The 27717-nt window shown below is 40.2% G+C and overlaps 1 protein-coding gene across 3 annotated transcripts in view; it reads right to left on the reverse strand.

The window, feature by feature from the left end:
- The window catches only part of CPAMD8 (C3 and PZP like alpha-2-macroglobulin domain containing 8), a 53240-nt gene that overhangs the window by 4859 nt on the left and 20664 nt on the right, over nt 1-27717 (reverse strand). For all 3 annotated transcript variants that reach the window (XM_068661964.1, XM_068661963.1, XM_068661962.1), the window contains exons 23-41: nt 27246-27297; nt 26252-26550; nt 25611-25836; nt 24872-25048; nt 21778-21859; nt 20152-20308; nt 19907-19981; nt 17859-18024; nt 17220-17306; nt 16290-16426; nt 15770-15925; nt 15303-15365; nt 14655-14893; nt 12011-12098; nt 6254-6328; nt 5798-5903; nt 5597-5707; nt 4687-4899; nt 4152-4226 (exon numbers count right to left, since the gene is read on the reverse strand). In XM_068661964.1, coding sequence (XP_068518065.1) covers nt 4152-4226; nt 4687-4899; nt 5597-5707; nt 5798-5903; nt 6254-6328; nt 12011-12098; nt 14655-14893; nt 15303-15365; nt 15770-15925; nt 16290-16426; nt 17220-17306; nt 17859-18024; nt 19907-19981; nt 20152-20308; nt 21778-21859; nt 24872-25048; nt 25611-25836; nt 26252-26550; nt 27246-27297 — 2584 coding nt within the window. The remainder of the gene's footprint in view (nt 1-4151; nt 4227-4686; nt 4900-5596; nt 5708-5797; nt 5904-6253; nt 6329-12010; nt 12099-14654; nt 14894-15302; nt 15366-15769; nt 15926-16289; nt 16427-17219; nt 17307-17858; nt 18025-19906; nt 19982-20151; nt 20309-21777; nt 21860-24871; nt 25049-25610; nt 25837-26251; nt 26551-27245; nt 27298-27717) is intronic.

Genomic DNA, 27717 nt, shown 5'->3' on the forward strand with positions numbered 1-27717 from the left:
AGACAGGAACAGGCAGAAATGGGTACTTCTCCCCCATGCATTCACTCCAGCCCATACTAAGACATGGGCAGGTTGCTCACACAGTGCGCATCCCTCTCAAAGTGGCTGTGCCTCTCAGTGGGTGACTGCCCACGGTCCGGAGGGTAAGACTGCAAGACAAAACTTCTAAGAATATCAATAGGTCCCTGTTTCCTAAGCTGTTCCTTGAGCCAGCTCAGCTGTTCATCTTGCCTGTTTGCTTTCTATATACACTGCTCTAATCCAAACCGAAGCAATCACTGAAACATCGTTGTTGCAGGGAGGAGAAGTCCCCCCTCATAAAAGCTTGCTTTATTTAAGGAGAACACTTGTCAAGGCCTTTGAAAACATTTGTTCTCTAGAAATAAAATATCTGAAGGCTTCCCTGTTGCCTCCCACATCCTCCCAGCAACAGGCTCAGCCCTAGGCAAGGGAATGCTTGCCTGAAAGCAGAGTCAGTCTGTGTTCACTTCTTCTTGGCCTTCTCCACGTGAGAACCTGCCAGATCATGAAGTTGTTCTACGAATGGATGATTGCTGTCCACCAGGGACAGAATTAACATCACAGACCTCACTCTTCCTAGGAATGCAGGACTGGAGTCAAAGCAAAGATGAAAGGCCGACATTTCCTGCTGCATACAAACCACTCCCCCATCTCCAAATGTTTGCGCCTAAGCCAATGTTTGCTGAACACCGATGGGGTGAAAGGAAAAGTGGCCCATTGCCAGTTCAATCAATCCTAAAAGAACAGCGCTCCTGTGAACAGTGTGCCCGCCAGGGAGTGTTGCAGGATGACTCCATCTAGAAGCAGAGCTCCCTCTGACATTCTAGCGATGGTGGATGGGAGAGAGTTTGTTTAGTTATTTATTTAAAATAATGACACCGAATTAAAGAATCATACCACCAAGAATCTGCTTCCAGCTCCTGGACCTTCTAACTGCTGGAGCAAAACTGTACAAATAACATGGCTCCAGCTGCAGGGAGAAGGCTCAGAGCAGCGCAGAGTGAGACACTACAGCACTACTGACACCACTAAGTGCTGCTGTGCCACACTTTGATATCACTTTTCCAAATACCTGCAGAATCACAATGTTACTGTGATCTCAATATACCTTCCAGCCCCATCAGCTATACATTTAGCATTTTTGATTGACAATTTCAAATACAGGCAATTTCAGAGGAACATTAAAGATCTATGGAAGCAATCAAAGGAGCACTGCACCAGGGAGGTGGTATCAGAGCTACTGAGGATCCCTTAGGCTCTGAAATCCACCCATAATTTTGTAGCCTAGTGTGACAAGTCTGAGGAAAAACACAGACAGAAAGGCATAGTCCACTTGGCAATCAAACTCCTGCTCCAGGAGCTTTCATTCCAAATAAATGTGACTGGAACAGGCTGTGAAAAAACACAGGCAGAGCCACAATGCTTAGAGGCAAAGGTGAGTCCATGCTACTCATGAAGAGCCTGCTCCATCTCTGAGTCTCACTAGTTCACCTGTGAGAATGAACAGTTGAGGAAGAGGATTTGGTCATGAGTGCCTCCCCTTGGCTTTCACTTCTGTTGAGTCCCGTTACCCTATGGTCTTCTCTCTAAATTAAGAGAATATTTCTGAAGCTGCAAAGAAAACCTACACATCTGTACAAAAAAAAGGTTATAGTTTTAAGGACAAACCTCAGCTTTCTTCCTCACTTGCTGCAACATCTGCTGCAGCCTTGCGAAAGGCAGTTCAGAATGCTTTGACAACAGGTAGGTGCCACAAGAAGCACCGCATCCTGACTTTTCAGGATAGCCACATATGATTACTCACCTTGAATAGCATAACTCATAAGCTGTTGTTTATTCTAGCAAACTCACTGGGGTATATGGAACTATACTGCACGTCTGTCTGCCAGAGTGAGCCCAAACACATTATGAAGTTCCCCACTGTTTGCTGGAAGGAAGCTGGCTCTCATTGTTTCCATTGCTGGGGTAACATAGACAAGAGCTAACAATGAAAGCATCAATCAAACCGAGCTGAGCCTGCACAAGTCATATGGCAAATAGAGAAGGATTTCAGACAATATAAACACCACGAGGTTCTGCACGAAAATGGTATTTCCTGAAGATTAGCACACTGAGGCAGTTCCATCAACCTGCCCTAATCTTGATTTGGCTCCCGGAGTTTTGCATCCTTTAAGGAAATCACAAATTTAGACATGGCTGATCAGAACTTTCACTAGAAACCCAGAGCACCTGAGTCAACTTAAACCAATCACATGCTTCAATGCTAACAAACCACTGAGCCCAAATGAGACCCACGTATAAGGAGGGATTCATTCATTTGTTAAACTTTGATTCATGTACCGTGTGGTTGACCTGAGAGGAGGCCAGAGGATTAATGAAAATCACATGCTGGGCGCTTTTCCTGATGCAGGATTTAGTCTGTTTTATTTTTGAATGCTCACTCTGCCATAGCTGCTCAGACAGCTCATTTCAGAAGAGTATCAGCCTTCCAGGAGACTCTCTGCTTTAGCACTCACAGATCCTAGAATGCAGCAAGCTCATACCATTTGTGAGCACTTTAACATATCCTCATGGCATACATGTGGTTATTAATCTAATGTGCATACAAATGCCACACACACACACAATCTGAATTGCCATTTTTGATCTTATTGATAGCCTGAGACAGTACTACCTTTGTCTGTTTAAAACAGAAAACAGAGGAATATTTTTCTTAGATGTTTCAGTACAGATTATTTCAGAAACACTGTTCTGAAAACGTTTGTATTGTGGACTATTGTCAAGTTCAACATTTTTTCCCCCAGATAACCATATTCATATCAAATATGTATTTGAAAAACAATGTAATGGCAGTCTCATTTTGTAGACCAGCAACAAAACACTTACTATGAACTTGCATACCAACAACATCCTACAGAGCAGTTTGGGAATGCTGCTTTATAGGGTTCAGATTGCAAACTGTTTCCACGCTGGATACATTGCATTTGCACAGAATAAAAGACAACAAGCATTCATTTTAGTTACTCTGACAGACAGCAATCTGATATATATTCACATTAAGTTCAGAAACAAAGGGAAAGGAAATAGGAAAGGCATTAAAACACTTTAAGACTGGATGACCTACAGAGATAGTCCTAACAGAGTATTCACCATGCTTTTACACCTTAAGAATAACATCCATCAACTTCCACAGAGCAGAGGGGTAAAGAACAGGACAGCTTATCTCATGCTGGACACATGAAGACTGAACTTTGGTGCACAAGAAGGATATGGGAAGGCATGGAGACTTCTCTTGAAGAACTAACTTGTTTTTACCAATTTGTTGGGAGAGTTAGAGGCCAGGGGAAAATTAATGAGTGGAAAGCAGCCAGGAAAAATCTAGTCCAGTTTATTTACTAGAAACAGCATGAAACAAACTATTCTATTGACCCTCCACTGCTTCTTGGTGAGATTTATTGTGAGCCAGGAGCAAGTTTGACATGAGTCTTGGAAAAAAATGTATGAATATAAGCACCAAATAAAATGAGCAGCCAAATTCCTGGCTACTCCATCTACTGACCTTAAAATTTTTGCTCACTAAGGCCTTTATTCCAAACAGCAGCTCTGAGAGAATCAGGACTGCCAGCTCAATTTTTACACAGAACTATGAACAGAAGTTGATCCACCTGGATTCTAGTTTTTGCAATGGTTTTGTCTGTTGTCATGTACTGCTCAGTTGTTTTTTGAGACATATTACATCAGCCTGGTTTCAAATAGGATCTTTCTAGCTTGATATTAAGGAAAAGATTGAAGTATTACTCAAATATACCAAGGCTGAGAAAACAGGATGGTCATTTGCAAGATTTAGGCAACTGTTCATAGAAACAGGCATGTGCACTAAATACAGCAGGTATCATGCAAGAATTTCTGAAAGGACTGGAACACAGTCTACAGCCAAATTTCCTATATTTCCTTGATGGCTTCATTTTTTTTCTGATTTCTGCATGTTCTGTTGTTTCTAAAAGATAAAGGTATTCAGCATCTTTATTTAAATATGCTTAGGAGTTATGTATACTTTAGTATAATGACAGAATAAGCTTTAAACTTTTTAAAGAAAAAAGCCTTGGATAAATGCAAAGGTATGATATTACCTGCTGGAATTTGTTGTACACTGGGTTGCTCAGCCGTGTGGGAAAGCGTCTCCCTTTCTTCTGGCAAATTCTTGGCTGTAAGTAGAAAATAAAAGTGTATTGGTCATAAAATTTGTTAATGACTCTTTAGAAAACGTCTTCATTTAAGGAGGTGATAATACTCAGTTCAGGTATACCGAACAGCACATCTTGAAAGCTCATGTAGAACCTCCAAAGTATGTTAAAATTCATGGATGGTATTTGTTACCTAGGATTATTCACTCCAGATAAGCAGTATTACCAAATTTTCTCAGGTCCATTAAGATTGGTAAAGCATGTATTTGTGGTATCAGAAAATCCAGTTCTGAGCTAAGCAGGTAGGTAGCTGCTCTTAGAAGTTCGTCTCCTGCAGTATGGGTAGCAAAATACTACAAAGGAGGTTTTGAAGTCTCCTCTTTTCCCTACCGCACACAAGTAATTATCGTTTGCTCAGATGAAGATTTGTAGTGTTCCCTAGGTAGGTCGTAAGAGAAAAAGGGAGTTGAATGAAACCTACATGTAGAACATTGCGACATGGGGATCTGTTCTATCCTCGTATTATTCCTGCATGATGCTACTTCCATTTGGCAATGGTTCTGGTAAATCTGCCCATCTGATCCACACACAGGCTCCCCATCATAGCCACAGTCTCGTGAACACATACATTGCTCAAAATACTCATCCTCCAAGCAGCCAAAAATATTATTGCATGGTCCAGAGTGAAAAAAACCTGAAAAGTAAATGAAAACATATCATATATTCAAATTCAATCAAACATCCAAAGGAATATTTTTACATAGGATGGGGGAAAGAGAAATAAGAAAACTGTTGCCCTATCTCTCATGTAAGTTTTCATGTTGAATTCTCTAAGACTTCTCATAGAAATTACAAACTTAGTGGACTAAAATGCTCTGGGAGGAAAGCTACAGCAGACTGCTGGTACAGGATAATGCAACTCTCCCACAGTTTGGATGACATACAGGATAGGAAGGAAACTGTACATTCTGGAAAAAGTTATTCCTGTCTCTGACAAGTGAAATTGTTTGATCTTCCTACAATTAATTGACAAACTCTACCACAAGATATTTTACAGAAAGAAAACCAAACTGCACTTAAAATAAGTTTTTACTTTTATATTTATTAACTTCTCACTTTTCACAGGTACGTCCAGGTTTATACATTATATCTTGCCTCTGAAGCAAGTAATAATAGTCACTGGTGACTGGAAAGCAGACTATCTTGGTCTGTTTCATTGTCATAACTTTTATACTGCTATCACACACACATCTGTAAACCTTCTATTAATACAGATACCAAAATAGAACATTTTTCTAAATATCATTTTGAGTTCTCCTCTAACTAATTCCTAGACATTACGTCTGCAGGTTCCATTTTCTAAAAAAAATCTAAGCTTTCGTGCAACTTACCAACCCACTGGCTAGCTGAGCTCTCTACCTCATTGCACGTTGGTCCATCGCAGAGCTCCCGAGCCAAGGGACTGTTTTCACTCACATTGTAGAAACGAGTTGCTTCAAAAGCTGCAGGCCGGAAAGAATGAGAAATCACAATTAAGTCTTATGGTTGGAGCCCTAATGCTGGCAAAAATAAAAAGGAAATCAGGCACATACCTGGTTCATAGTAATCATACACTTTGATAGGAACCGGAGCGGTTTTCCCAACTATATACTCTCTGAAAGCTTGAAACTTTACACAGGTCATGCACTGGCTAGGAATCTGCATGAAATGATGTAAAAGACTCATTGTAACAAAAACTACACTGTAAGTGAAGAGAGACAAATAAATGCAGCATGGGCCCCTAATATAACACACTGTGCTGGACGCTTGGTGAAAATGAAGGTACCTCCAATACTAGGTACTAATACTGCCTCTTTTATGCTTTGATTTCCAACCAAAACCATGCTTGCCTACGTGAAAAGATACTCAGGCAACCAGCCAGTTAAAGCTGCATCATAATCCTCATCTGCAAGGGACTATCAACAGCAATACACAGTATCTCTGCCCTACCAACTGGCCATTTGACTTTCATTGAAAAGCAACATAAGTGTAATAACAAAATTCATTACCTCATCAAAATAAAAAAGGACTTTTCTTCCATCAACTTCATATCTTTTTAATCCAATTTGCTTGTTCATCAATAACTGGGGAAAAAATGAACAGGTTTAGGTTCATCTCATTTTATAGAAAACAGTTTGAAAGAAGAAAGATTTCAGACTACTTAAAAAAAAAAAAAAAAAAAAAGCATGGTCAGATGCTAAAATCCAGGGATTTCTTCTGCTGGAGATAGATGTTTCAGGAAGAGAGGGGAAATGCAAAGAGGACTGAAGCTGCTGTCAGAAAACTGAGGAAAAAACTGTCTGTGTTCTTTTTTCTGATCTGATGAGGAACGCTTACAAGGTGCACCATGCTGGGTGTTCTTCCTAGTCCCTGGGGAGAGGGGTACATTTATTTCCTCAGACTATGCCTGACATGTCATCCATAATCTAATTGAATAGCTCCCAGATTGTTTTCAGTACCAAGGCTCAAGCAAGACCTCAGTGGCACCAAAACACTCAGTAAAGTCTCTTATTTACACTCTCAGACCACCACTGCTGGATCACACTGATTATTAAAGACCCCCCTTCTCCCACCAGCTGAAAAATCCAAAACATTCTTCTGCCAGGAAAATTAATCCTTACATTTGAAAAGAGCAGCCATTTGAAAGAGCCCTTGGCATCCTCCCTTTTGAGGGATGGGGTCAGGCCAGGCCTTCACTACCTATCTTTCCTCCCTCTGAGGCCCAGGGATTTGTAATATACATTGTACATAGTACTTGCAGAATACATCTACCATTTTTTTTTTTCTTTTAATTATTATTTTGGTATATCCAACCTGTATATCCAAGGGGCATTAGAACAAGGTGTAAGAGTACTTCCCACATCTAGGGTGCTATCGTCCGTAATCTACCCCAGCCATTTTTAGACATGCTGTAGATCACCTCCTCATGCTAACTGCAGGTCAGCAGATCATGAACGCAGTGAAACAAGAGCACTTGTTTATGGAAATACTGCACCACCTCAGAGAACGCAGTAACCATCTTCCTGGAACAGAATGCTAATGAATGTCCCATGAAACATAAATAAATCTGATAGAATTCTATGAAGCTTTGTCTTTTTTTTTTTTTCCCCTCTAAGTTTCCATAAGAGTTACTTCTGTGATTTTCCACATTTGGACAAATAACATCTTGATATTACAATGGCTAGCATGCTCCATGTACTTGATCGATTGATCAGTCATTTCTGCTTTGATAAATTGTATTCAGAATACATCTATTATGTGAGAAACATTTAATTCAGAAACTGTGGAAGATGATGGCTTGTGGAAAAGGACTCTTGAGTTTTAATCCCTTTTTTAATAAATAAATAAATAAATGTTCCTAAGCTATTGTGAGATCCTAGAATGAAAACTCTGTGGAAAGGAAGAATTATTGTCATGTATTAGAATGAACGGCATCAAGCAAAAACTATTCCTACCGAAATTTGCCCAAACCTGCTACCAACAGCTTTAACTGTGAATTTTTTCAGCATAGTGCTTCCAGTTGTAAAACCCTGCACACAGCTTCCTGCTATTACTGTAACAAGCAAAGGAACATGTGTTTAAGTCACACACAATATGGAAAGGGCCAATTTAATTTGTCCTTATAATTTTAGGGGCCTGGTGGTGGCTGTTATTACTCAGCAGTAGATGGCTGCAGACAGTCCTTTTATGAGGGCTTGGAGAGGCTGGCGCCACCGGGAAATGCTCAGCTCAGCTAAAGTTGCATTTTTCTGGTGAAGCTTGATATATACCAGCCTGTGGTGACCTCCTGACCTTGTCGACACCCAGCATTATTAGAAGGATTTGTGGCTGCACAGCCAGGGGGGCTGCCATCAATGCGCAGAGTATTCATTAACCATCGCTGCCCCGGAGCTGCACGTGGGTCCGCTCTGTGCACACTGCTCTCTTGTGAGGGCAAACAACAAACAAGGAAATCTGATTTACAGCCTCGCCCCTCCTCACCAAGAACAGAGGGAAGGGCTAGGGTAACAAGAAAATGCAGCAACAGGAATGATGGGGCTTACCTCTGCTGAAGCTGGTGGCCAAAATACAAAACTAGTAACATATCATCAGTGGGTGCACGATTTTGATACATTTTTGATAGCCAAAATCAAACTATACAGATATTTGCATCTTCACTGACTACCCAACCCATATGCTTGAGCTTTGTCCCTAATTTTCGATGCAAAGGATTTCTGTGGTAAGAAGGATGGAATTCAACTTTTCAAGGGGAACATCGCTGCCAAGTTAGCAAAATTTTCTTCTGCCCCAAATCAGTAATTCACTTTTGGTTAAGGAAATGGACTGCCCAGTACTGAATCCCAATTGCAGAACCAAGCCACCTGTTACTGTGTGCTCTGAGACCCTAACAGATGGGGTTACACTGGGACTTTTGCTTCTCTACTCACAGATGCAGAACGTGAGATTCAGAGGGGTGGGCAGATGACACAAGGGAAAGCACAACCAACTCATCTGCTTGGTGCTAGAGAAAGCCTGTTCTTGCTTAATGTGCTGGAGAGTTCATTCAGCTGTGAGGAAACAACTCTTCTGCAGCTTTCTTATTTATTTATTAACCCTTTGACTGCTTCCATCCAGGCCAGGAAGAGGGATATGACAGGACATAGAAAGGGCATGAAGCTGACACAATACTTCCCAGACACTGACACGTTATCAGACACAAGCAGTACGGGTAAGTCTCCTGCTCCAGTTTCACTATGCTCACTGTTAGTTTCTGATTTGACAAGCACCTGGTCGAGGAGCTAGCAATGCTAAGGCACCAGCAAGATGATGTTGAATGTGATGCAAGCATCTTTAAAGCCAGGAAGAAAACAAACATCAAAGGCAGGTGGGTGTCACAGAGTCCAAGGAGTATGGCAACGTACTGGAAGGCAAAGGAGAATAGAGGCATTGCAAACAGAAGGGTTTTGAAGCATGCAACACTGGAGAACCAGAATTAGGGTTTCCTTGCAGAGTGTATATCTTAATACTCATCTCAATCCCAGCTGCCTTCAGTGCTTCCTCTGCTTAGAACACACACAGCTTGCCCTGAACACAGGTTAGCGTAAATCATCAGACACTGCACAGGAGCAATTGCTGCATGTGGCAGCCTTTTAGTGGTAACTAAATACAAAATAAGGATGTTTGATTTAAAAGTCTTTACCTGGAACACCTATCGGGACCAGCCATGTAAACAAGCCTCATGCCACAGCACAGCTGTCTTGGCATAAAGGAAAAAAAGTTCAAGGACTTGAAATCGTAAAATCACAGAATATCCTGAGTTGGAAGGGACTCACAAGGATCATCGAGTCCAGCTCCTGGCTCCACACAGGACTACCTAAAAATCAAACCATATGTCGGAGCTTTGTCCAAATGCTTCTTGAACTCCGGCAGCTCGGTGCTGTGACCACTGCCCTGGGGACCTGCCCCAGTGCTCGACCACGTCTGGGTGCAGAACCTTTTCCTAACACCCAGCCTGACCCTCCCCTGTCCCAGCTCCATGCTGTCCCCTCGAGTCCTGTCACTGTCCCCAGAGAGCAGAGCTCAGCGCCTGCCCCTCCGCTTCCCTGTGAGGGAGCTGCAGGCCGCCATGAGGCCTCCCCTCAGCCTGCTCTGCTCAGGGCTGAACAAACCACAAGAGCTCAGCCACTCCTCACACAACTTCCCCTCTAGAGCATCTTTGGAGCCCTCCTTTGACAGTTTATGTCCTTCTTACATCGCAGTGCCCAAAGCTGTACGCAGTGGTTGAGGTGAGGCTACACCAGGCAGGGCAGAGCAGGACAATGCCTTCCCTCATCTGACCAGCAATGCCACCAGGGGTAGGGGAGGCCAGGGCACACTGCTGCTGCCTCAGTTTCCACTAGCCAGTGACCAGAACCCTCAGCTCCCTCCCTGCAGGGCTGCTCTCCAGCCTCTCATCCCCCTGTCTGTACAGAAATGGCAGAATCTCTGCAGTTCCTTGTGACACGAGAAAACATGGGGCCCCTCTCAGGACTCTCAGCCTAGAGACTTACTCTGTCCCCTGCTGAAACCAGTAAGAGACACTCACCCAGTACAGCCTGGACAATGGTAACTCCTAGTTCTGGAATTTCTTCTTAGCCCATTTCAGCAATAGGGAATTGTTACTTAACCTAACCATTTTTCTCTTCTGTAATCAAAACCCCTTTTCACTCTTTGCTTCAACTAGTTTCCTCCTTTTACTCTGCTGATAAAACTTTCCATGGATTTAACACTATGAAGACATCCTGTCATTCTGCTCCTGTCCCATTTTGAGATCTCTGGTCCTGAGCCAGGTTTCCATCCATATTTTCTCTGCCATTATTTACGTAAATTACTGTGAAAGAGAATTTATTTGAAAGCAGTACAAACAACTGTCATGCTAGCACTTCAGCAGGAGGAGATAAAATAGTAACCAAAACCACTACAGGCCCCTCAATTTCCTCCTTTCTCTTACCACAAGGATACTGGGGGAAATCTTACTGGTGGTCTTGCCTCATCTGAATAGCCATACATATTTTTTGCACCATTTGTTTCATGTGAGCGAGCATCAGACTCAAATATCAACGTGCAAATAAAAATCAATATATTTCACATGTATGCATTTGAAGGTAAATCAGAGAGTTTTTGATATGCAGCTTGTGAATGGATTTAAACTTTGATATTTCTTTTGACAGTAATAATTTCCTATCTGATCAACATACATCACTGTACAGAAGTATTCCAAGCACAGCTCCCTAATACTGAAACGGCTCAATTCTCTTCCCAGGGACTAATGGACAGATTTCTCTGGTTTTGCTGATAGCCCTAGGAGACTGACAGCAGGCTTTTGATATGGATTATAAACCCCCAAGGAAGAACACATCCATCTCATATTCCCCAAGAAAAAGCAACCATGTTTGTAAGAAATTAGCCAAATGAAGTGAAATCCTAGAAAAGACAACGCAACGTGCATTTTTTCACTGAACTAGGATGTCAAATTAAAGTGCCTGGTCTTCACTATGATTCTACTTTAAATTTCCCTCTCTCCCCTGCCTTCCTGTATAATGAAGATAAGGTTATTACAGGAAGAAATCTTTTTAAAACGAAATACTTTTTTAGCTCTTTACCAGTTCTCAAGGATGCAGTTTAGTTCCTTTTTACACCTCTTCAGTTACAGTCCTTAAAAACTAAGTCCTTAAATATTTGCAGCATAGAAAAAACACAAGTGAATACGCTGTAATGCCTTAACAAAATATAAAGCAAAGCTAAAGATTACAGTTCATCTCCCCTAGAGGGCTGGCTGGGTAAGAGGCACATTCTGTCCACCTCAGTTTGGCTTGCAATAAACATGATGTTCTCCCAGAAGAAAAAAAAAAAGGCAAAAAATTCCAAGACACAGAGCCTCCAAAGAAATGGAATCCAGATGTTGGAGATAACACAGCCCACTAAGAAGCCATAAACAGCTCCTGTTAGTGCACATTTTCACTTCAGCATTTCCAAATGGGTCTCATTTAATTACTGTGCTCTGTGCTTAGTAATAAACTTTCATTTGACTGTGTTCGGTAAATTTGTTAATCTTGCTCAGAACATCTGTTTACTCATTTCAGATAAATATTTTTTGACGTGTGAAATCTCCTGCCCCCAATTTTAATTGCATCTTTTCAGACAGTGCTCTAAGAGACAACAGCATTTACTTCCTATTGCTCCCTACCAATTACAGAGCCCGGTCCCAGCCCAAGACCATGTCTTGCACTCTCATTACAACATCTTACCTGCTCTAGGCTCTCAATATCTGCACGAAACCCAGAGAACAATGGCACTTCCAAGACCGCCATGTTAGAGGATCCAGAATGCAGCCATCTTCCCATAAGAATAAAAAGAGAGAGAACAAAAATGAACTCAGGATCCAAGATAACAAATGGTACATGGACAACTCAGAATGGAGCATAACTGAAACAAGCTTCAGAGAAAAAAATACAACACAAAGTGTCTACTCTTCTTTGAAGAATTTTTTGAAAGCCATAGACTACACAGTTTAAACAAAATCCTCTTTTCTGCTTTTATTCAACAAAAATTACAGATACAGTTCTAGGAGATGTCCAGGTGAATGGCAGAAAATCAGAAGGAAAGATGTAGTCTCCTGTGAGGCTGCTTGCCTTATTTTTCAGTTAATCCCTGAGAGAATGTACTTTGGTAAAAGGGAACAATCTCTTGGAAAAAAAGAAGCTTCTGTGCTTCTTAAGTGGAGGGCTGCAAATGGATTGTGGTGTAAAAAAATATTTCCCAATACAAGGTGGAAGTCATTCCACCCTGGTATTTCGTAAATGGCCATTTCCCTCCAGCATCTAATTGACACAGAGAAGTGTCTTTGCTAATGAGTCACCAGCCTCGCTCTCTAGTTAATAGTGTCAAGGAATTCACTGCCTATATCATCTTGTGTAACACCAGTGAGGACTCCAAAACACTGAAATCCGGTGTTGTTACTACTGAAGTATGCGTTAAAAACACACGAGGGGGTGGGGGGACATTGAAAGAAATTTTATTTGGTCTATTTGAAAAGATTTCAATTTTTTTGCAGCATGGCAGAAGAGTCAAAATCGTAACAAGAAAGCTCCTGCTAATTCCAGAACAATGCCCCCTTTTTCTCTGTATTCGCATACAGTCTACTGTCAACTATCCCTCCCTTGGCAGCTTACCTGTTGGCTGATTAGTTGCACCACAGGCACAAAGACAATGAGCTTGGACCCTAGAGGGCTTATTTAGCTCACAGCCAGCAGCAGTGTGAAATACGACACACAGCTTCCAGGACCAAAGTTGCCAAATCTGGCTCCTGCAGGGCTACTTGGATGCCTCTGTTTGGATACCTCCACAGCTAGGGTGGGTTTGTGAGTTTGTTGAAGCAGTGCACAGAGCCAGCCTGGATATAATGCTGCACCCAAGCTCATATGTCCACAGTGGCATTGGACGGTGTGTTGACTTCAGTTGGCTCCAGTTCAGAGCTAAGTCTCCCACAGAGACATTAAGCCTTTTTGATCCTGAACTAACTCCATGCACCATACACCCTAAGAAATCCTACAGTATCCCTTGACCTACAATTACAGAATCACAATCTTCTCTTTTTCATACTTCTCCCCTCCCCAACTCTTCTTTACAGAAAAACATCCCAAGGACTTAATTGAGAGTGACAACTCTTAAAAACTATTACATTATGAGCAGCACCCTTGCTCAACATATTTCCACCATCATCCTTAGATGCACTCCTCTGTTCACATTGCCTGAATGAGATGATGAAGGAGTTAAAAGATCATCATTACAGGAAGAAGGGGAGGAAAGGGAAGATTTCATTTGCTTTTGTTTTCTTTCCAAGCAATCAATCTCCTCGGACTGGGCTTCCTCTCAAATTTCTGTCTTTGCTCCAACAATTCCCAGGGCAGAAAGTTTCAGAAATAACAACAGAAAGGTTGTGTTGATGCAGGGCAGCCTCCTTAGTTACAAGCATCTTTAAGGGATTGACAAGACTTCCTAAGCCTCTCTCCAATATCAGCTGTGGTGCTGAGGCAGAGGGGGAAAGAGGATGAGAAGGTGGTACTATTACACACAGCGAGACAGACTGCAAACTTTTGGATGATGAGTTTGAATTGCTTATCGCTGGCTGTTGTTAATGAAGGAAGGAAGAATTCAACCATCCCAAGAAATGCCTGACCCAGGATTTCACAGGCTTGTAGCAATCAGAGGCAATGCATCTGCCAGCAACATAACCATGTGAGGAAGGGACAAGTGTGTTGACAGAGATAAGATCACATCTTTGCCTGGAGCCACTGCAGCTAACTGTTTTCAGAACTGTAGTCTCTGTAGGGTTTCATATCTGTAGGAAGGAAGGAAACAGAAACTGATAGGGGAGCAAAACTTTTCAATTTCTTTGAATTACATCCAAGCTGCTTGCTTGAGTTCTGCCATCTGAATGCAGTGATGTTGCAGCCCCACCACCTGCCATGCTCCTGGTCACAGATAAACAGAGTGATTATGAAACCATCCCATTGGGAATGGTTTCTTCTGTGGCACTGTAGGATGCTGTAAGCCCTCTCTATTTACTTTGCTTGTGGCTTTCCCTGTTTTGGGCAAACTTTCCAACAACCTCATTCAAAACTGAAACATTTTGTAAAGAGATCAGCATCTCCTGATAACTGCAGCAGCACTGGCATGTTTAACCAGAACATGTGTAAGTGGATTGAATACATGACAAACTATTCTTGCTGCTCTCTTTTTGTCTATAGGCAAGCTGTTTGCTCTTAATACCTTTTGTTTCCTAATCTGTAAGAAGAGATGTAAAACTGCTAACGTCTTTGCGAAGTGTTTTGAGATCTAGCAATGATGCTTCTGGAACTTTAGTCTGGGATGCAGACTGGCATTTCCTACCTAGTGCACGTCTCCAGTATAACTTTGTATTCCTGATGATCCCGATCTGAAGCTGGGTCATCGTCATCCACCAGTGCCCTCTCTCTGTGCAAGGTTTCAGAGCGATTCTCATCTGGAGAGACAGATCGCAGGAGATTTGGAGCTTGAAGATGCTGCTCTGACTTTGGCTCCTTCAGGTTAACCAGCAGCTGGAAAGCTGGTTTGGCAATTGGATCAGGCACGTTGTAAGTGACATCAATCTGCAGCAGAAAAGGGAAGAAAAAAAGCAACAAAACAAAATATGGCAGTTTATAAGACCCCAATATTTTGTAGCATCTGCAAATGTTCCCCAAAGACATGCATAAACACCAGAATTCTTCAGAGAGAGGTAGTGGCCGGCACAGAAGCAACCAAGGATTTCAAACACAATTTTTAAATTAAACATATATGTAAATACACAGATAAAGCTGTACCAAAGCAAACTCACCCTGATACAAATCATATTTACTTCCATGGTTTAAAGCAACACCAGGTTATTTAATTACTTTGAGAGAAACTCAAAGTACAACTCTTTCCTCACAGTAATCTGGGATTAAAAATCTAGCAAAGAGACTGTCAGTTTAGAGATCACTTGCTCACATACTTTCTCCAGCCCCAGAGCAACTTTACCTGCATCAGACAGCAGCCTTCACCTTTGGCACTCACAAACAGCCCCGTTGGAATACTGGGTATCTGGGGAAAGCCAAAAGTTAAGACAGAGACAAGACATGGCTATCAGGATGTAAATGAATAACAATTTTAGCTTTATTCTGTGCAAGAGATCTTTCCAGTTACAAAGGATACTTCACAAGTGAAATGAACGTGTCTTGTTCTTCTCAGCCACCTATAATTAACAGTGGCAGAAACAAGCAGCAGCTCAAAATAAACATCAGTCACTGGCTATGGTGAAAAATACCTTTGAGTGCTGCCTCCTTCACATCAGAACCCAGCCAAGAAACACCAGAAAGTTCCAAGATCTCAGTCACAGTGTTTCACTCATACTTTTACCATTGCTGAACTCACCTGAGTTGTCATTCAGAACTCAGTTCAGATGGATCACTTTAAAAAAATGTCTAAATTAACACAAAACCACTTACCACTGCAGTCTGGAGGACTTTCTTATTCATTTTGTTAAGCTCAAATGTCTCCTGGTAGTCTAGATTAGTAGAAGCCAAAGAAATTGTAAGGTTGACTCCTCCAATATAAGAAAGGATAGCATATTCAGCCAGAGCCTGCAGGGCTACACATGTGTCCTAGGGATAAGAAGAGGGAGATCAGAATAGTGAAGAACACAGGAGCACTCTAAACTTAGAAACAAGCACTATGCTGTACAGTCATTGGCTTTTGGTAGCAGAATCATTATTAATTCATATAGAAAAGAAATCCCAGGTTGTGTTCACTTTTGCTTTCAAAGGCATCTGTAAGGACAAAGTCTAAATTCCTTTCAAATTATTAATTCCAGAACGACATAGTAAAGAAAACTGGCAAGTTTTTCTTCTTACTGGGAAGCTTCTTCTGGACTCTAGACAGAAACTCCGCATTAGCCATTCCTGAACCAATTGATTTCTACAACCGATTATGCATGCGCTGAAGCTACCTTTTTCTAAAACAGCCAACCTGAGTAGATGAGAATCCTCCAAGTGCATTCCTCTGCTGTGAAAGCCATTTTACCACTGGTAGTGCAGAGGCCACATCTCCTAGGAGCGTGTATGTCAGAAGGGCATAAGACGTCATTTCCACTTCTGCAGAAACAACTGAAAGAGAGGCAAAGGGATAGGGAAGATAAATTGAACTACCATCTAGAAGTGAGAATCAAGCTGGTCTAAAGATAGTTCTATGAATAGCCATTAACTAAAAATTAATTAGAGGAAACACAGAAATAATAATGAAGTTTAATAATGCATCCAAGAATCATCATCTTCTAAAGATATGCCTAATTCCTACATAACCTCTTTCCTTTACACAATAGATGATCTTTTTATCTGATTTTATCCCACATGTAATTTCTCTCCCATTCCAGATCTACTTTGCTATTGCCCTTACTGTATACCTGTCCTGGACATTTGAAAATACAAAGCTAAACAACTCTAAAATTAAATGTATTTGACTTCTCTCAGATTTACACTTCAAATGATTCCTCCCTGATGGAATCCCCTGTGGCTCTCACTCCTCTGTTATTCACTCTATTATTCATTGTGTCTATGAAACTGGAGTAAAAAATGGTGAAATAGCTGGGACTGAAAAGCCAGCCCTGTCTCAGCCACATCTAGCTCTGTCCCTCATTTGCACTTAATCAGCTGTTTCAGAATAAAGCTACCTGTCTCTATCAGCTCTCACTCCTGAATGACCCTTCATATGGACCGGGCCTTGACTGACTGCCACTTTCAGAATATTCTGGCAAAACAAGATTTCTTTAGGGACCAAAACTGGGAGGAAAAACATGGGATGTTTTGAAGCATATTTTATAATCAATTCACTGGAATAAATGCAGTCAGTGACCTGCTATTGCAGTTCATTCCCTTATTTTCACTTCTGCAGTACAGGTACCTGATTGGGAGAGACCATCATTAAATCCCATGAAGGTATCTTCATCAGTAACGAGACTTCCCGTCAAACTCCAGTGTGTAAAACCATCTAGAAAAATAGGACAGTGGAACATGTATGATATTACTGCAGAACTGAAGATCAGCTTCTGTGTATGGGAAGCATCAAGCTTTGCTATTGCACTGACCCAACTGATTCATGCCCTGAACTGCACTGTGCCTCCAGTAAGAGGAACATTCTCTGGGCAAGAGGCTGCAGACTCTTGCTCCCTTTGCAATTGCAAAGATGGCTCAATGTGATTCTTGAATCTGAGATTAAAATAGAGCATTGAGGCATGCAATGTATTTCTAGACAAACTGTGACATATTGACTGGAAAACCACTGCAGAGCTTCTGACATACTTGCCTTCCTTCAGCATCAGCTGCGTGCATAGAACTAAGGTACTCAGCCCATCTCTCCTGAGAATCTGGAAAACTCTTGCATTACAAGGTCAAACTGTGCTGTGAGAAAGACCTTGTCTCACAAGCTCTATCCTCTCCAATAACTCAAATATATCATTCAAGCTGCAAGGGCTATTTGTTTATCCCCATAAGAGGGCTGCCAATTTAAGAACTTGCCAGGTTGGCCCCGGGTGCACAGTACCTTGTGTAATAGCCATGCTGTTCATTTTCCGCAGTGTCACAGCAGCAGAGGGGCTGTGCAGCAGTGTCAGGGCATATGCAATCAAGGCGGTAGTGTAGGGGTCTTCTGCTGAATATAAGTTGGACTCTAAGAAGTGTTTTGCTTTGTCAACAGCTGTTCTTTCTTCCTATATTTAAGGGAAAGAGCCCAGACATATTACCAGCCTCTATAGTTCTGTTAACCCCGGCAGGCAGCTAAGTACCACGCAGCCACTTGCTCACTCCCCTGCAGTGGGATGGGGAAGAGAATCAGAAAGGTGTAAGTGAAAAAACTTGTGTGTTGAGAAAAAGACAGCTTAATAGGTAAAGTAAAAGCTGCACACACAAGCAAAGCAAAATAAGGAATTTATTCACTACTTGCCTTTGGCAGGCAGATTAGTTAGAATCACTGTGTTTCTCATGACTGTGTGTCCATTAAAAACAACTAGGGAAGAAACATTTTGCTCTGTGTAGAATGACACTAACACTTTCCCTTAGAAAAGCCATTAATCACAAATTTAAAACTAGAAGCAAGTAGCACAGCAAGAATAATCGAGACAAACACTGAGCTGAATTTATTCCCCTTAAAGCTGAGAAAATTTCATGCCTCTGCGAGGCAGCAGATGAACAGAGCAGAAGCAAGCTCTCCACTGTATGTTTGATTGTGTTCCTGACACTCCGGAGCGTCTAGCAGACGCCAGAGGATAATAAAGGCCAAGGTTCCCAGGGGTCCCTGCAGCCAACAAACATGTTTTATTAACTCCCTCAATGACCTCACCATGTAGGAACGTGGCTCTGATAATTTATAGAAACAATTTAATTGGACTTGATGTAATTTGGTTTCCTTTGATTTCCCTGTGGCACTAACCTTCTCCTTCCTCATTTCCTAGCTAAGATCATTAGTACCACTTGCAAATCTCCTCTAGGAAAACTATTAGATCCACATAAACTGCACTTCCAGCAAATAAAAACGCTAGGGCTGTCCTGATGCACAGCAGCCCACAGAGAACATCACATCACTCCTCAGAGGGGGACACTGCTGACAGGGAGGCAGAAAGTTATTCTATGGCCATTTAAGGATTTTTAGTTTTAATTTTTAATAAGGTTGAAGAGCAAGGGGACAACTGTATTCATGACCTGTTCAGTGGATCTCCAGGAGGACATTCTTGCAGTCATAGTTAGTAGGAATGTTGAAGTAAATTATTGTCTGAGAATACTCAAGTATATAGAATTTCCAAGCAGGCAGAAATACAACAGAGGAAAGCAGCACTGTTTTTACCAGGAGTTTTAAGAAAGAATTTGTAAAAAGCCAGTGGTATTGGAAGTGATTTTTCTCCTTATTTCAAAAATTATGCAGTGTAATTGCACATTCCTATGTAGCAATTATTTTTTCTGTAGTATTCCTGTTCTCCCTGATTACAGAGAAACATTTTTCTCCAGAGAAATACATAATTTCTCCCAAAACTGCAGATTACAGTATCTTTGGAGAGCTGCACTCCTGTAATCTAATAGCAGTAGCAGTTTGGCCTCTGCACCAAAGGCAGACTGGAAAAGTTTTCTGGATCCCCTAAGCCAGCAGCTCTAGTTAAGCTCATATGCACACAAAGCTAGCTAGTTACAAGTTCTCTTCTGTATATCTATTTAAGCAACTAGTATCTACACAGACTGCAGTCACACCTTGAAATTACAAGGCTGAAAGTGGTATCTGCAGCCATTTCCAGGGAGGTTGGGACATGGTGTTATAGGAAAGAGCTTTGCTGTGGTGGAATAAACCCTGAGCTGATGTCTGAAAACTAGGAGATCACCTTAAACAACTTTGGAATATGCTCCTTACTTTGGAAGTATCTCAAGGCTTTCAAACAGCCTCAGTTACCTGAATGCTACCACTCTAAATGAGCAAAGAACCTCTGAAAGTGAACAGCCACAAAAAAAAAAAAAAAAAAAAAAAAAAAAAAAAAAAAAAAAAAAAAAAAAAAAAAAAGTTAAAAAATAGATAGAACACAAGATCTGTTTCAACTGAGTTTCTGTTACCTCAGAAGTTACACCAGTTTCCAAAAGAGATGCAACCACATAAGCCGTCAGAGAGATCTTACCATGGATTCCACCCTGGAGAGCAAAAAGACAAAACCACTAGATGAAAACTGGAGAAAAGACTCCTGAAGCAAGACAGATATTCATAGCCCAATATTCATACAAGGAAACTTCATCCCTTCCTGCTTTGATAAGATCTCTAAAAACGCAACTATTACATAATTTTGTGTCTGTATAGTTTTTACCTGAATGTCCTTATTCAGTATCCTGCCCATAGCAGGAAAAGAGCCATCTTCTTTCTGGTGCTGGATGATCCAGTCTTTGGCAGCTGTTAGCTCCTTTGGGTCAATGAAAATAAACCCACGAGACTGTGCAAAGGACTTGAGGACAAAAGCTGTTAGCCTGTAAATACACATTTACCATTTTTGTTAAGAAAACATTTTGAATAACACATTACCAGGAAAATAACATTCCTAGAAAGCACAAATTTTGAAAATCTTGGGAGGGAAAACACTAAATATTGTTAAAAAAAATACTTTTAAATTTAAATTTAAAAGTATAAGTGGAAGATATGCTTGTCAAAGTTATGTTACACTCAAATACAGTTACTTTTTATAGGTGCTCAGCTGCTAGCCTACTAATTAAAACTTTAAAGTTAAGAGACAATATCTTTATAAATATGGAAGTATTTGTAAAGAAAAGAATAAAAATTCCAACTCTGTTACAGTCTTAATTAAGAAAAAAAGAAAAGAAAAAAGAAATCCAGACCTACTGCTAAAGTCTGAGGCAGTGTTAGATTTTATACAGAATTAAGACTTAGGAAAGCAATAGAAGTGTTTTTGGAATTCTAAACCTCTGACATGCAACTAGTGCGAACTCTGGCCAGCTTTGGGAGATTGAATCATTCATTTTACAAGCCTCTGAGGAATGGGAGGGTAGAAGGCATGCTGCCTGGCAGAGGATTTTTCAAGTGTTAAGTAATTCTGTGTCACCGTATTTTATATCTAGGGACTAGGAGATGCCAGGTCTGAGATAAAAGTTTACTATCTTCAAAACAGTGAGGCAACAGCATCACAGACCTGGTACTTCCCCTCAGATGAATTCACAAAGAAAATCGGTTTGAAGCAAAATGCAGAACAGATGGAGAAGCCAAATAACAGGAGAAACAAATGAATGAAGACAAAAATCACAGAATCACAGAATCTACTAGGTCTGAGACACTATAGTCAACAACCATCCTGACGTGTGGAAACACACAGCCTTAAAGGCCATGGTTTCCTAAGGGGGACATTAGTGAGATGAGCTGATCTCCCAGTTGCACAATTTCTGGTTCTTGTATTGTTTCTCTCTGAAAGACCCTGCACTTCCAATTCTCAGGGCACAAATCCATACCATTCCATCTCATCCATGAGGGGATATAAAACACTTAGAAGAATGATTTTTTTTTTTTCCCTTCTCCCCTCTACCCTGGTAGAAGTCTCCAATACTTCTAGCTAGCAAGTTTCTCCATACATGCTTCAAGACAAGCTCCATTCTCTAATGGAAATAGATGCTTTAAGTGCTACTGCATTTCCTGTAGACCAGACATGATCCACAACTATAGCTTCAGAGCCTGAAGCCCAGACTCATTAGTAGATGTGACTATCTTAACCTCCCATGAGTCTTGAAGCAATAACAGTACACCTACTAGTGTAGTATGAACACAGCAGCACTGAAACAGTAAGCCTATAGTCATTGAGTATTATTTCTATTCTTCCCTGTACAATACCATGATGGGAGCTGGAAAACTACTCTTTTTTCCTTGCCAATTGTGTATTTTTCCTGTTTAGCAAACACTGAATTTTCTAACTCTGTTTTAAATAGCAACTCACCACATACTCCCTGAGGAATCCCTCTCGCCAAAAGCGCTGTATGAACCATCTTGTCTCTTGTAGGTCAGCTGGCGCTGGTAGCCTGGAAGTCAAAAAAGAATTGTGGGAGTCCAAAATCCTCACACAGAAAAAAACAAGTATTTAAAGTGAATGAAGACTCAGACCATCTGGCACTAGCATAAGGGATTCTGCTGCCCGAGGCAACCTCTTATTTTGCTGTGTTTGATAGAGCCAGCTCTGTGTACGTACACTGCAGCTTATTCAGAAATCTGTTCAGGCTAGCATCTGTAAGGCTACATATACCTCTTGAAGACAAATGAATGGAACGTTATTTCTCTAGCTCTTAGTCTCTTACTGAGCCGTACATCTGTTAAAAAAAAGAATGTTTCTAAAACACTCAATATTAAAAATCAACTCCTGCATTTCAGACACCAGAAATGTTAAACACTTGATACCCCTCCTTAAGATGCAAAATTAAAATAACGATTTTTACTTAAGCATACAGCCACCTTCCTTCCTTTTTACTGAGAGCACCATGGAGATAAGGAGCTTTTTGCCTTAACAATACAACTTGATTCAGATTTTTCTCCAAAGCTGGTGCTTGGGACAACTTAAGGTAACATGACAGCAACAGCTGAGTGCTCAGTGCCAAAACTCCAAAGGAGATGAAGGTGTAGGAACTCTTACATATCTTTCTTGAACCATGTGTGAGATGTGATGGGCGATGTGTGATCTTATTGTGTACGTACACTACTAGGCCTGTGTTGCAAGGCCTGTTTTAGACAAGTTCAGCAAAACAGTTGAATGCTGAAGATTCTACCTGGAAGTCTTTCAAGACTGAAAATAAAAACAGTCAAAATGCTCTTCCCATCAGTAAAATAATTTGCTTCTCAAACCTACTTGTCTAGTAACCATGAACTGTTATTAGTATGCTAAGAAAACACAGCAAGTCTCTATATCGAGGAATACTCGATACACAATTTGACAAAGCCAGATGCAATCAAACCCTTCAAAATGGGCGTTTCTGATAAGAAGATATGTCAAACCTGCAAGAAGACTGGGTCAGAGAAATTTAGTGCCTGTTTAATTCTCTGATACATGAATAGACTTTTTCTTTCACACTGCATGACATTTTTATGGGAATGGATTACTTTTTCATTTCCAGAGACAAAGTTTCTTTGTTGACCTCTCCAGATACAGGCAGTTCCACAGTCTCTGAATAAGGGCTGCTCATGACTCCTACGCCTTTTTCTGTTGCTCTGTAGCCTTTTGATGTTCATAGGGAACACAGATAGAATGGTTTGAAAAATGGGCAAAAGGAGGAACAAAACCCTAGATATTAATGATGCTCTGGCAGTAAAAACATCTTTGTCTCGGGGATGGGGAATGTATACAAGCATGAGACAGAAAGCACAATTAACATTTTTTTTTTTGTTGTTTCTCCAAATAGCTGTTGTATTAAATTAGATTGCTTTTCATCTACACAGTCTGCAGATACAATTTACTATCAAAATAAAGCTTTTCCTCAAAGTTTTCTTAAGCATTCACTTCCAGTATGTTAGATGGGCAAATAAAATATTAGTATTTTATAATATGATTTTCTCTGTTCTGTTATTCAAATGTTCACTTTGTGTTGAGTTATGCTTCATTGTTCTTACATTTATTCTTCTTTGCTTGCTAGGTTGAGTGGCACAGACTTTGTCTGCTTGCTCATCTGAAGTCTTCTATTTTCTAAACATTCCTCTAGATGTTTGGACTCACTGGAGAGGTTCACCTTTCTAGTTTTCACCTGTTCACCTGCTTTTGTGGAACCGCTTTATGGGAAAGCAGGAAAAATTACTGACTAGCTTAGCTCAGGCTAAATTAGGTTAAAAATTAGGGGATACATGGGAATCGTTGGGTATCAGCACATTCTGTGATGGATGACTAAGTGATGAAAAAGTTATGTCTTGGTACATTATAAAAGCCTTCTAGAGTGAGCAAAAAGACTCTCCCATCTAAACCTTATACTTGGCCAGGCTCCAGTAAGCGTAGAAAGGTTTAAAACTCTTGAGGATTTCTGCTGTCAGGGCTAATTAATGGGCAGAGTTTGGAGCCAAAAACCTGTGAGGTTTGCAGACTCATAAAAAGAAACAAAACCAAATAATATTTAAAAGGAAAAATTGACACAAACTGTTAAAAAAAAAATCCCTTTGTATTACTTTTGCTATCAGTGAGCACAACAAATTATAAATGAAAATAATTGTAGCCAGGCAAAGGAAGCAGCACTAGACTTTTACTGCTGAAAACAAAAAATAAATTACATATTACATTTTATATTTATAATTTCATAGGAGAACTGCCTAACCCTGTCACCTCTGATTTCATGACATGACTATTGTCTGACTCACTTGCAAGACAGCTATGTCCCTTTGGGTCATTCTTGTTTTCATTAATGATCTCCAAATTCTTACTTGTCCTAAGAACCATATTTACTTACAGATTATTTTGCAAGTGGAGCTTCCCAAACAAATGCTGAGAAAAACAGTGCATAAGAAGATAGATTGCTTTGAGATGCTTAGAGAGAGAGGACAGGGCACTGAAAGGACAGAAAAAAGTCTTCAATGTATGCCTCTACTTTGCATACTAACTCTTGATTCTGGGTATACTGTTACTGAGAAAATATGATAAACTGGAGAAAATTAAGATAAAATCTATGTGGTAATTAAAGAACTAGAAAGACAAGTTATATATTTAGTTCTTTTTGCTTTTTTTCTAGATTTTGAAAAAGTTTAGTTTTCCATTTATTTCTGAAATTTGTGAATACAGAAAAAAGTTACCTAAATATATGCATGTATAAATTAAAACAACAACAACAAAAAAAACACACAACAAACATGTTAACCATGAGTTATTGAAAGGAAATACAGGCTGCATATCAAGAAAACCATCTTGCCATCAAAATCTGTTAATCTGTGAGATTGTCCTGCAAGAAATGATGAATTGCCATTACTTGGGATACTCTTCATTAAAAAGGACAATGTGATAGTAACAAAACTCTCTTCTAACTTGTAAGCTTTTCCTCCTTCTATAAACTTTAAGTTTAATGAGTTACCTTGAACAAGGTAATCAGTAGCTTCACTCTCCACCTCATGACTGAGTTGCTTGGTTTTCTGCAGATATTTCAAAACAAAAACATTAGGAGCAAAATGGATCATGTTCTGCTCTCCACATCCAAACGGTAATCGCAAAAGATTGTCCAAGTTGTTTAATGTAGGACCCATCACATCTCCTGTTTGAAAAAGAGTTGATAGTTTCATTATCAAGGAATTATGAATTATGCTTTACTTCTTTTTGATGCCTTATGATTAAAAACCACCTGACTACACTGATTTCTGCCAGCTACACATAGCTTAAACAAACTGTAGCAGAAATTGAAAGTCCTTCAAATGTTTAGTCTTATCCCTTCAAGCTCTTGCTGGAATAAAGAAGAAATTTCACATTTCAGAGTTTGACCATTATCTGTGACTACATGATTTAGACTAGATTAGAATGCAGTTAGTAATGTGTGGTTATGATGATTATGAAATGAATACTATGAATTATAATAGACAGGACATCTGCAAAGCCCTTTGATGGTATCAACTTTATGTCAACATCATCTAAAACAGCCAAATGACTGTGGAAAATAATTCCCTGTCTCAGATTTCAGCAGCGTATACCTTTGTAAACTGCCTATGACTACTTTATCTGGCCCATATTACTCAAATACTGAGTCAGAAGCAAGTAACAGCTGGAAGTATCTCTTTGTATTTGATAACTGGTACCTAATGATACCTCCTCATAATTGATACCTATTATTGAAGCCGTAGCTCTTTCTGATCCTGGAATTATGTTGTGGGGAACTCCAAGAGTAAACGCTTCATTGTGATTTTCATCAGTCTCTTCTTTTCTCCAAATTTTAAACTCTCCCATTGACCCCCAGCCTGTGGAAAAGCCAATGTACTTCACCTCAAACTGTTTGGGGACTGTCCACTCCACAATAATAGATTCATTTAGCACTCGAGTACCATGGCCAACCTGAAAGGAACAAAAAAAAAAATCCATACAGTTCCAAGGACCCATGCATGTGAAGTCAGCCTGCTTTGGACCCAGTAACCTATATGTGCATTAGAGAACATCGTAAGTAGACTGCTACCTTTCTCTTTCCCACTCACAAAACAGTTCAAAGAAGTTTAATGAGATAACTCCATAGGCTTAACCTCCAAACCTTTCAGCAGACTTAACACTGAAAACAGTGAAGACTGAGGTTCCGAGGACATGAAGTGGCAAGCAAACATGTTCTGATTAAAACAGTCTGATCAAGACTTAATACAGAAAAAGCAAAAGGAATGAGGCTTTCTCCTTCTACAATGTACCTAATGAAAAACTGCCATGTGTGCTCCAACTCTAGTTAAGGAAGCAAAAAACTTCCAGACATAAATAAATCCAGTACCTGAACAATTCCATTTTTCCAGCTGATCCAGAAGCTGCGGAATTCATCCCAGGACAGGATACCAGCTGTGTCTCTGCTGACCACTGGCTCACCCATTTTGCTGATGGAAATCCATGTTTTAGTATTTTGATGTCCACCAATAACAATCTCCGTCATCTCTGCCATGTCATGTGGACCAGAGGACAGGGCCAGGTGAGCATCATTGTGAGCTTTCACGGCAATATCAAAGTGCGTCATCTGGGCAGGTTTCTGCATATACTGGTACTCATATTTGTTAGGTGTAGAAATGTGAATTTTCTCTAGTCAGAAAAATAATGGAATGTTTTAAGAATTAGAGTTCAGCTCACGTATTTAAAACAAACAAACAAACAAACAACAACCCATAGCTAATTACTAAAATTTAAACAAACAGGCCTATCCTAAGTACTCATTCTTTCCCCCACCACTTCTCTTAAACTATTAAAAATAAATGTGGATTTTTCTTCCTATCCTCTACTTCTATCCACTTGCACTATAGAAGCTTCTTCAGCTGAAACTGCTCAGCTGATTTCTTGTGAAGTTTGCAAGTGATTTTTCAGTTCTAATCTAGTGGTCAAAAGCATCTCTGTTTAGCTTGCAGAGCCAACTTTGAGCTATCCAAATTTCCGACAGAAAGGACATACTGATTCCAGAACTGAAGTTTAAAACATCAACTGAAAATATAGTACAGCCACAGTTACTGTCCACAGTGCTGAATACTTAAACTGTTTCATAAAGTAAAGGAATTTAATTGCCATTTCCAGAAATCACTTGGGCAGTTAGAGCAAATTCATAATTAGCCAGCCAGGTAAGAAAGACTCTTTATTCAGAAGTTCTTCCTACACACCATAACTCATCAATCATAGACAAACGGCAACAAAGATTTTTTTTTTCTTCCATGGGATGAAGCCACATGTTTCTATATGTAACTAAATTCAACAAACTTAATTTTATCTCATTTAAATCATGAACTTACCATTTGGGCAGAAGAACACACTATAGGTGTACTCTCTGGACAATCCCTCTGGCTATATAAAGACAGAAATCCATATATAAAAATACAGTCCTTGGATTCGCAGCAACAGCTATTCAGTTTCACTTACAAAACACATAATATGCTGTACAGCATTTTGTGTCCTTTAGAGAAAAAGTATGTAACAGCACTGTATGCTGTTAGCTGCATATATGCTAACCACTAGTATTTAATCTTGCATCACAGCATATTTCTTAGACTAAAAGAGCAAGCATACCCAATACAATTTCTATTCCTTTTTGTTCTGAGCAGTATTGAAGATTCACCAGCATGAACTCAGAACTAAATGGGCCCTTCTTGTACTTGTACCACAAAAATTATTTCCAATCATGTAAACATACACCTTACAATTCTTGTAAACCTACTCGTTTGATATCACACCTAAAAACTTTCATGATTTGCCCAAACATTTATC

The sequence above is a fragment of the Anas acuta genome, chromosome 26, assembly GCF_963932015.1.
Source record: "Anas acuta chromosome 26, bAnaAcu1.1, whole genome shotgun sequence".
Classification (NCBI taxonomy): Eukaryota; Metazoa; Chordata; class Aves; order Anseriformes; family Anatidae; genus Anas; species Anas acuta.